This window comes from Paralichthys olivaceus, chromosome 11 (genome assembly GCF_024713975.1).
Source record: "Paralichthys olivaceus isolate ysfri-2021 chromosome 11, ASM2471397v2, whole genome shotgun sequence".
Taxonomy (NCBI): Eukaryota; Metazoa; Chordata; class Actinopteri; order Pleuronectiformes; family Paralichthyidae; genus Paralichthys; species Paralichthys olivaceus.
Window position 1 is genome coordinate 712,249 of NC_091103.1, and position 10,252 is coordinate 722,500.

Genomic DNA, 10,252 nt, shown 5'->3' on the forward strand with positions numbered 1-10,252 from the left:
TCTTTAGGTAAAAGTACATAATCTTCTCTGTCATTGTTAGATGAATATATGTTTCCAAGGTTTCAAAGGTTTTATTTGTCATCTGCACAACAGATGCATCTACATGTTAAATCCCAGGCACCTCAAGCAGCTCAACATGCAAGTGTCATAAAATAAGAGTAACTAAAAATACAAATAACTTACACTAGTGCAAATGAAACAATAAGTACAAATGTCAGTACTAGTGCAAAAAAATTAAACATTATAAGGTGCAAAATAAATATATAATAAAATAAGGTGCTAAAGTGAGATATATACATGTCAGGATTTAGCAGCAGTTATGGGGAGGTGTGGACAGATACGAATTATTGCACTCATTATATTTTTATTGGTTGGAAATATGATGAATAGAAATGATAATGACAGAATGAGAATTATTGTAAACTAAATAAATAAATATAGTTCTTTGTGTGTATGAATATTATAATGTGTAGATAAATATGTTGTTTTAAACGGATGTAGTGACTTTCACAGAGCTCAGGAGCTCAGCAGTCTTACAGCCTGTGGGATGAAACTGTCCCTGAGTCCTCAGGTCTTGGTCCGGATGCTGCGGTACCGTCTGCCAGACGGCAGCAGAGAGAAGAGTTTGTTGCTGGGGTGATGGGGGTCTTTCAGTATCCTGTGAGCCTTCGTCCTACAACGCTGGGTGTAGAGGTCCTCCATGGATGGTAGCTCTGGTGATGTGCTGAGCAGTTTTCACCCCCCTCTGTAGAGTCTTACGGTTCAGGGCGGTGCAACTGTGATTAATAATATACGATAAAAACATCCCGTTGAATGTTTACGACAATAATAGCAGAAGTTTATAAATCCTAGCAGCAGTGAAAGCAGCGTCCAGCAGCTGCAGCTGTGCAGATGTTGTTTCAGCAGTGAAGAACAGAGATGCTCCACTTCCTCCTCTCTTGTCACAAATCTTCCTCCGCTGGATTCCACTTCCTGTCATTCTCCTCCAGAGCAAAGCAGCATGGGAGGAAGACACACGCAGAACACACACACACACACACACACACACACACACACACACACACACACACACACACACACACTTTAACAATAGATAGAACACTGAAGGCAAAATCTCTTTTTAAAGTTTAACTTTAACATTTGTTAAAGTTAAACTTAACTTTAACAAATGTTGCATGTAGTTGTGTTGCATGATTCGTGGGACAAATCTTAATCTTAATTTCACCACTGCTGTCGTTTGTCTGGGATGGAAGGACGGCATTGTCCGTCACAGTAGGAGGAGCCTTGGAAATGGGACTCGTTCCGCTGCTGTCTTTTTAAAATGTATTTTAATTTCTCTCTTAATGCCCTTTTGCTGCTATAATGTTTGAATGTGTGGGATGAATAAAGTCTATCTTATCTTATCTTATCTTGAAATTCAGCCTCTGAACTAAACTACACCCTCTAGTGGCTGTTGTTAGTATGACTCTTCACCTAAACGTATTCACTTCTTAGATATATTTTCAAAAACGTCTCCTCGTGATTTGAATTTTATGGTTTTGAACCTAAACCACCTCAGCCCTGTGAATTGAGCCCACTTTTATTTAACCCCTGTTAAACTGGGAGGGAGGAAGTGAGGGTGTGTGTGTGTGTGTGTGTGTGTGTGTGTGTGTGTGTGTGTGTGTGTGTGTGTGTGTGTATGTGTGTGTGTGTTGGGGGGGCCTAAAAGTAGAAAGATGTGAAGCTAAAAAAGAACAAAGATAGAAAGTCAGTCTGAAACACGTCCTGTTACCAGAGAGGGAGACGCTTCACGATGAGACTGAAACAACAGAGAGAATCATCGCTGCTAAAAAAAGAGACGAGACTCAGCAGAACTTTGAATTCAAAGGTTAAAAGGTCGTCATGAAAACAAACTGTTTCTGTAGATTTACACGTTGAAACAGGAAGAATCAGGCGAAGAGCACAGACAGAAATATATAGAGAGAGAGAAGAGAGAGAGAGAGAGAGGAGGGACGATCAGACAGGAAGTGGAACTCCTCCACACTTAAAACAGCTCCGACCAACACTTTACCTTTTCATTACACAGCTGTAGATCACATGTAGAAGTCAACATCTGGATGGAAACCTGAGTGAACATCCGCCTGTTGGTGAGTGAACTCTTCTTCAATAAACATGTTTGATTCTGAGGCTTCACACGTTACTGAAAAACTCTTTTTCTCCTGTTTCAACTCGGATGTGATGAATTAAAGCAAACGAGCGGAATAAAAGATAAAGAGTGAAAAACACGAGGCAGCCGGAACATTTCTGTAAAACAGCGGCTGATACCAGTTCAACTCTTTTCTTCCACCAAAAAACATAGAAGCTTGAAAACAAAAATGAAATCACAGGCAGTAAAGTGAAGCTTCATTAACATGTAGGACAAATGATTTTAGGAATAAAGTCACAACTAAAATGAATAAAACTTGAATAGATGAGAAACAGAATTAAATGTTAATGATACATTTCACTGTGAAATGAACACAGAAAAAATGAATCATCATTAAAAGGTGAAATGATTAATTGTCTCCTGAGGATCCGTCCTGTTTCTTGTTAGACCTGATGAAGCTGCACTTCACTGACACACAAATGACATTATCATTACTTTATTATTCACACAAGAAGAACAAAATGAAATTACAGCTCATGATACTATTGTTACGTTCAGTATGTGGATATAAAATCTGTCTACCGCTCGTTCTGCTTCGGGGGAAATGTCACATAATATAAACAGTTTGATGGAGAGAGAGGGAGAGAGAAGCTGCAGGAGCAAAATCAAACAGAAATATTTATATTCAGGATTGAACCTTCGAGAGCAACAGTCACTGACTCATTCAATTTCTATGAATTATAGTTCATCTTATTTACTGAACAACCAACAGTTCTTTTTAGTTCCTGAATGAATCAATGAGTCTTGTGTTATTACAATTTATATTGTACCACCTAATGCTGAACGTAACATCTGTTAAAAAGAGAAGTTCAGACGAGCAGCCGCGGGTTTCGATTGTTAAAGAGGTTAAAAGACCAAAGATTCACTTCTTTCTTCTCATTTAATGATTTTATTCTGAAAATCCATCTGCACCCTTTGTGAAATGTTTCCTCCAGATTTAATTACAACTAAAGTTCCTGTCATCAACGTTTTCACCTGGAAGTCTCATGACTGTTGTTGAAGAGTTTAACTGGAATCAAAGGAGCTGAAGAACTTTTATTTTGTGTTAGTGAACTGACCTGATAACTGATGAAGAGCTGAACGTGACTCCGCCTTCAACACATTTCCTGTCTGTGGGTTTTAGGACGGGTAGTTTCGATTCTCCAGTAGTAATCTGATTACTTCCACTGATCAATGAGGTAATCTGATTATTTAAAACTACATCTTATATAAGAACTGATAAAAGCTTTTGTGAGAGTAATGAAAATAAAAAGTAAAATCATGTCAGAAATGTAGTTGGTGAAGTACAAGTACCTTGAACTTGTACTTCAGTACATTCTCCTGCAAATGATCTCAGCGACGTCCAGTGATTCACGTTTCAGCAGGAAAAGAGAAACGAACTGAAAAACTGGAATCGTCCTCGGTCCTCCATGTTTCTAATGTGGCTGAAGAAAAGATTGTGATCTGATGGGGCAGCGGCGACAGTCCGTCAAGTTCTGGGTCTGAGGAAGACTTTGGTAACGTGTCACATGTCTCGGTCAACGAGACGTTTAAACGCTCTGTAATGACGTCATATTAAATACAGAGCAGAGATTGATTTATTCTTATTAACAGTCATGTTCTACACAAATATAACAAAGGCGACTATGTTCCTCTCAAGATGTTGATGAATTTCAGAATAAACTTTCTTTGTCCAACTCCTGTGTTGCTTCCTCCAGTGGTTTGTAAGACACCATCATCTGTGGAGACTTTTGATCCATGTTGTGAGCCGAGTTGTTTGACTTCCTGTCTCTGACTAGTTGCTCTTGTCAGAGGAGCTTGTATAAATATATAAGGTGAATCAGAATATGAACAGAAACGTTCCGACGTGTTTCAGTAAAATGGGAAATCAACACATTTTTGTTCCGAGCAGCTGAAGTTCTGTCTGTTTACGAAGCGACGGCGTCTTCCAAACACGCCACAGCTGTTTCATGAGAACTGATCCGCTCAGTATAAACACAGGAGATCAGCACAACGTGATCACTGTCACCTTCACCGAGGGTTTCTGTTCAGTCCCTGCGGATCTCTGTAGTTTACCTGAACTCACAACACAACACGAGGTGTGGGGGACGGAGGTTGAGGTCAGAGTCACAGTCGTGCTCGCTCTGGACCTTCGGCTGAGGTCCAGGCGTCCTCTGCCTGATCCTGCGGACCACAGTTGGCAGCAGGTTCAGGCCTCATCCTCACATTCTGCTGCAGATTCGTTCTTTTCTGTCAGGACGTAGTTTTCTCTGGTTCCTTCTGTCACATGACCTCTGTCCAGAGGAAAACGAGCCTCAGCTTCCAGAGTAGAAACAACCCGGAGAATCAAGTGTGACTGACCCTGTTGTGTTTATGTGGAGGAGAAATAAAACTGAAGCTGTTTACACTGACACACACACGCCCAGTGCACGTGAGTGGTCACGTGATCAGTGGACATGTGGACAGAGATTGTTCTTTAGAATTTAATGAACTGGTTTGTACCTGATGGAGGAAATGTCCACGTTGTTATTTCTCACACTAAGAATTGTGGGATAGGTTTGGTCACAGTGATGCAGCGGAACACATCCGTGCGTTTCTATTTCAAGCTATAACGGGTTCTCCGGGTGGATCCTCCGACTGTGTCAGGACGGGGTGTCGTCCTCCTGTGTCACCGCTGACTGTTTTCATTAGCGTGGATGAAGGAGCAGAGAGTGTGTGTTGGACTGAGATGAAGCAGAAGCAGGAGGGAAGTGTGTGAACAGCAGGACAAACTTCTGATTTGTGCACATGGCTCAGTGTACACAGAGCTCAGCTAACAAAGAATTTCAACAGAACAGGAAGAACGGGAAGGGCTTCTGTTTCCATGTCAACGTGACGGAAGTTACAGTGTGAACGAGAGTCAGCTCGTTAAAGAGAACTGAATCGATAAAGTTTTATTTTCTTAAGAATTCAGATTTTATATTGGCATTGTGAAAATCACCAGTGGTTCTCTGAAGGGGAACATGAACCTGATGTTATCGCATGGACGTCTCACTGAATACGTCTGACCAGGAGGTGGCACTGCAGAGGACCAGCAGTCAGGAGACTGTCCTCTGTGTCTGTCCTCCGTGTTTGTCCTCTGGGGACCTCAAACCTCTGCAGCAGTTTATCTCTGATGATTGGACAGGTGGTCACCAAGGCCTCTGGAGTTCATCCTCCAGGAACAAAGTCAAATCCCAATCTGAACAAAACATATGATTTGATCCCAGAAGAATTCGTCACAGTTTGTTGGTTTGAGTCTGAACGAGAGAATCTCGAGTCGCAGCTCAAAGTCATGTGACTGTTCATTCACGCTCTCCTCTGAAGCTTCTGTTCCTCCAGATGTGACCTCGATGTTCTGTTGGATTTCGTTAAAGTCACACAACATTTCCGAGGTTTTCTGACTTGATGGCGTCGATGTCAATTCTCATTTCTTCAGATTTTTCCAACACCACATGAACACACGGTTATTCTGCAGAACTAAGCAGCTGACGACCACGAGCTAATTAGAGCTAATTAGTTAGTTCAGAACAGATGATCTCCTGATGACGTGACTCCACCCACCAGGCTCAAAACTTTCAAATCCAATCCATCCCATAGTCTGAGCGATAGATTCCTTCTTGTAAAAGTTGTACATTGACTTGATGATCATGAGAATAAACAAATCCAGAACATGCAGATTTCATCCTAGATTACTGATTTGGTTTGAACTGTTTTGTGTTTCCAGGGATGGATCCCTTCAACGTCAGCTGCCCCCCCAACAACCAATCAAGCTTGCACAGCGCCTTCTCCCGACAGGTGCTCCCTCCGCTCTATTTCATCATCTGCGTCGTGGGCCTGTGCCTGAATGGCGTTGCGGCCTGGATCTTCTTCAGAGTCCCCAGTGACTCAGGTCTGGTGGTCTACCTGAAGAACATGGTGGTGGCTGACCTGCTCATGCTCGCCACCTTCCCCTTCAAGCTGGCGTTGCAGCTGGGTCTGGGCGGCTGGTGGATCCATGTGGTCAACTGCCGCTACACCGCCGTGCTCTTCTACTCCTCCATGTACGTGGGGATCGTCTTCATGGGCCTCATCAGCCTGGAGCGCTATGTCAAGATTGTCCGACACACCTCCTCCTCCTCCTCCACCTCCTCCTCCTGCAGGTCCAGGTTGGGGAGGGGCTCTGCGCTGCACCTCCTGCAGAGTGTCGGCTTTGCCCGGGTGCTGGCGCTCTTCACCTGGAGCCTTCTCCTACTCTGCAACCTGCCCAACGTCATCCTGACCAGCCATCCGGCCAATGAGATGAACTTCTGCGACTGCATGAAGCTGAAGACGGACCTGGGCAAGCAGTGGCATCAGGTGTCCATCTTCTTCAACGGGTCGCTGTTCTGGGTGACACTGCTGGTCCTCGCCTTCTGCTACGCCTCCATCGCCCACCATGTTTACCAGTCGTACCGTCGAGTGCAGCGCAACAACAGCAACGTCTGCCGTAAATCCAACCGCAGCATCTTCAGCATCCTGGCGGTGTTCGTCGTCTGCTTCGTGCCGTACCACATCTGCCGCGTGCCGTACACTCTCAATCAGAAGCAAGGATCGGGCCTCTCCGAGGCCACCCGCTTCCTGCTGTTCCAGCTGAAGGAGGGGACTCTCTTCCTGTCTGCGCTCAACGTTTGTCTCGACCCCGTCCTCTACGTCCTGATGTGTCGGACCTTCAGAGAGTCGCTGCTGAGGAAACTGTCAGGGAGGGAGAGGAGGAGATCCCTGACCACCAACCACAGTCTGAGCAACATTTAGGACAAGAGAGGAAAGAGGAGAAGAAGGGAGACAAGGGAGGAGCAAGAGGAGAGGAGCAGGAGTGGAGTCATGGGAAATGAGAAAACCGACAACAGGAGAGGAGAAGAGACAAGAGGAGAGGAGACAAGAGAAGAGGAGACAAGATATGGGAATCAGATAAAGAAACAAGAGAGGATGAGAGGAGACAAGGGAGGAGCGAGAGGTGAGGAGACCAGAGAAGAAGAGATGAGAGGAGACAAGGAAACAAGAGAGGATGAGAGGAGACCAGGAAAGAAAGAAAGGAGAGAAGGAGCTTCCTAACCACAGCCCAGAGTCTGAGCCACATTTTGACTAAGCTTTGTTAAATCTCACAAGTTTATATAAAGAGTTCATGAAAAGAAGCTGATTCTGAAAGTTAAACCACTTTTATTCAAGAAGTAAATCACTGAATGTGTATAAATGCAGAATAGTGTATTTATAATGGTAGTTAATGAAATAACAGTAAATGATTGTGTGATGAAACAGAGGAGCTGCATGTGAAAAAGAAAAGACGATGCCACTCTGTGGTTTCTGCGGATGTGATGTGAAACAGGACTCTGATGACAGGGCATCAAACGTGTGACACCAGATTCTGCTGTAGTCGTCTCTCTGGTGTGAAGAACCTGAATCATTCAAAGACTGAATTCTAATGAATTCAACTGAGTCTCTTGTTTCCTGTGAAGCCACAGAAACACTCGACTTCTTGTTTCATTTCCAGCTGGTGAAGTTTTTCATAAAGTGTTGATATTAAAAAACAATGTGTGTTATTGTGTTTTGTTCTAAACCCGGACGTTTCCGATTAAACATTTCAATCGTAATTATTTTATATTGTTATGTCTGCGCTGCCCTCTTGTGGTCACACTAATTAACACGTTAAGCATTAAGCATTTATTTTAAAAGTGAGCACAGGAAGTGAACCCTTACTGCCCCCGCCCCCACGGTCCCCGATTAAAGTAGTGTAGTGACCGACTGTGGCCACTGGGAGTAAAACCAAAACAACCACACTGAGGAACTGCACATGAAACCATAATAACATTAAAACCTTTAAATGACAAAAATAAAAAGCGTTCTGACGCAATATCTTGCCCAAGGACACTTCGGCATGCCGATGGGGAAGACCGGGATCGAACCACTGACCTTCTGGGTAGAGGACGACCACATCATGTGTTTTCAGGTGTGTTAGTGTGGACGGAGATTATTTGTGATACAGAGCTGAAACACTTCAGCCTTTTAGCCTCTTTTAGTTTCTTTTAGTTTTTGTCTCTGCACTAATCACAGAGACTTATCACGTGAACGTGACGGACAGATGAGCAGCAACAGTTCGAACTACATCAACCTTTACCGCCGCTCTTCTTCCTGCTCAGTTCGTCCCGACGCGATCACGGTGCAGGAGGAAGTCAAACTGGTTCTTGCTGACAGACGCAGACAGGTGATGTGTTGGAACTCGTGAACTTCTGCTTGACTAAAGTATCGATAGAACAATGTGCTTCATGTAGTTTAAGCTTTGACAGTTATTAACTTATGAGGTCAGATAAATGTAGCAAAGTACGAGAACTTTAAAAAACAATAATCAGTTATAATAATAAGTTAAGATAAGATAAGATAAGATAAGATAAGATAAGATTATCCTGACTTTCCCATGGGGAAATTTACCGTCTTAAACAAAAGAACTTTGCAGGTTTAAAAAACTCAAATCATTACTAATGCCGTGTTTCTCGTTTTATTCTGCGTCTTGTCTCATCTTGTGATTTCAGGTCGGATCAGTGCAGCTTCATCACCAACGGATTTAAGGTTCTTGGCTTCTCAAGGTTGTTTAATACGACTAAGCTTTGCAGTAAATTAAGAGAGTGCGCCCCCCAAAGGCCTGGATCCTATAGTCTGGAACCACAGGTGAATTTTCATGTGTGAACTGTCCTCAGACGAATATGGTCAAAGTGGCTTGGACAGTAAGTTGCTGCTTGTTGTTGATATTTGAACTAATACTGAAATCATGAATATTTGTCTGATACACAGCGTTTAATATGTCGTCATTCCTCGGACTGTCCTCCAGCGTCTCTGACCTTATTGTGGCTGAACAGATGTGCTCTGTGGTTCATGTCTCTTTACGCTCAGCGATGGTTTCTGTCAGTTTCCTCTTTAACCACTTCCTCTCATCTGTTCATGTGTGATGTTGGCTCTCTTCTTGTCTGTGAACAGACAAAGGACTGACTCCAGTCTGTCAGCAACAAGATGAACGGCAGCAACGCGACAGGCTGGGATCAGGTCGGCACCTCGGCCCAGGTTGTCTTCGTGCTCGTCTACAGTCTGCTGTTTCTGGTGAGTAGCGATCGGCACAATTATTTAAAGAATTGACTCAAATGGAACCCTGCCTGTCAATGTTTGAAATCATCCTGAGGTCTTTGTGCTTCTCCTGCAGGTTGGTTTGATCCTGAACGGCTTCACCCTGAAGGTTTACTTCTGCAGAGCCCGGCAGCAGACGAGCAGCAGCGTGACCGTTTACCTGAAGAACCTGGCGGCCTCCGACTTCCTGATCAGCCTCAGTCTGCCCATACGAATCATCCACTTAACATGGAACTCCGTCCCCATCCACCAGCTCTACTGCAACTTTGGTTCTGTCGCCTTTTACCTCAATATGTACGCCAGCATCCTGTTCATGGGTTACATCGCCGCTAACAGGTGGGTTGGACTGACTCCGCAGTCGAATGTGTTGATGTTCAAATGACTGATGCTCAAAGACACAATCAAAATCTACTATTTCAAATGTAAGAACCAGTTTGTACACGTGCAAACAGCAGCATTCACACATCATCACTCACCTGCAGAATAAAACAGGCGGAGAATAATACCCAGAATTCCTAATGAACATTCTTGAACTTCTATAGAAAAATCTCCAGACTTTAAAACACACATTAAATCAAGCTGTTACCAAAACCTCGGAATGTGGAAGTTGTCGTTTTCAGATGCCAAAATAAAATGTTGAGGTCGACCTGATACAGAAACGTTTATTAAAAGAGCTTCAGCTCAATCTGATCACAGATTCTACAGCGCCCCCTGGTGACATTCGGGCCACAAGATAAAAATCCTTATAATGATATTATTAATAATGAACCTGTCGTTATACTTGTTTCTGTTTTTACTGACGACAGCAGGTGAACTGAACTGAAATGTTTCCATTCATCACATGATGGAGGAAACGTTTGTAATCACCAGTCAACAAACACATTGGGTCGTATTTTCACGAACGTGCGGTTCGTACGGAACGTGACTCTGTTTGGTATT

The 10,252-nt window shown here is 43.5% G+C and overlaps 2 protein-coding genes across 5 annotated transcripts in view; both read left to right on the forward strand.

Annotated features, from left to right (window-relative positions):
- The first annotated feature begins 1,771 nt into the window (after window positions 1-1,771).
- On the forward strand, window positions 1,772-7,192 carry LOC109642940 (P2Y purinoceptor 14). Of its 2 annotated transcripts, none has more exons than XM_020107896.2 (2): window positions 1,772-2,126; window positions 5,910-7,192. In XM_020107896.2, the coding sequence occupies exon 2, from the start codon at window positions 5,912-5,914 to the stop codon at window positions 6,953-6,955; it is 1,044 nt and encodes a 347-aa protein (XP_019963455.2). In that variant the 5' UTR covers window positions 1,772-2,126; window positions 5,910-5,911; the 3' UTR covers window positions 6,956-7,192. The 2 variants fall into 2 exon arrangements, with proteins under 2 accessions (XP_019963455.2, XP_069390003.1); XM_069533902.1 differs by having other exon boundaries at window positions 2,023-2,487; window positions 2,526-7,192.
- A 1,059-nt stretch (window positions 7,193-8,251) lies between these two features.
- LOC109642939 (P2Y purinoceptor 14-like) overlaps window positions 8,252-10,252 on the forward strand; it is a 4,000-nt gene continuing 1,999 nt past the window's right edge. Inside the window, exons 1-3 of one of the 3 annotated variants that reach the window (XM_069533903.1) lie at window positions 8,252-8,402; window positions 8,728-9,289; window positions 9,390-9,649. In XM_069533903.1, coding sequence (XP_069390004.1) covers window positions 9,203-9,289; window positions 9,390-9,649 — 347 coding nt within the window. In that variant the 5' untranslated portion in view covers window positions 8,252-8,402; window positions 8,728-9,202. Of the gene's footprint in view, window positions 8,403-8,727; window positions 9,290-9,389; window positions 9,650-10,252 lie in introns of those variants that run through there. The other 2 variants (XM_069533904.1, XM_020107895.2) reach the window with 2 other exon arrangements.

Excerpts from the sequence above, each read along its gene's own strand:
- LOC109642940 (XM_020107896.2), top strand. The coding sequence starts at position 5,912 with ATGGATCCCTTCAACGTCAGCTGCCCCCCCAACAACCAATCAAGCTTG.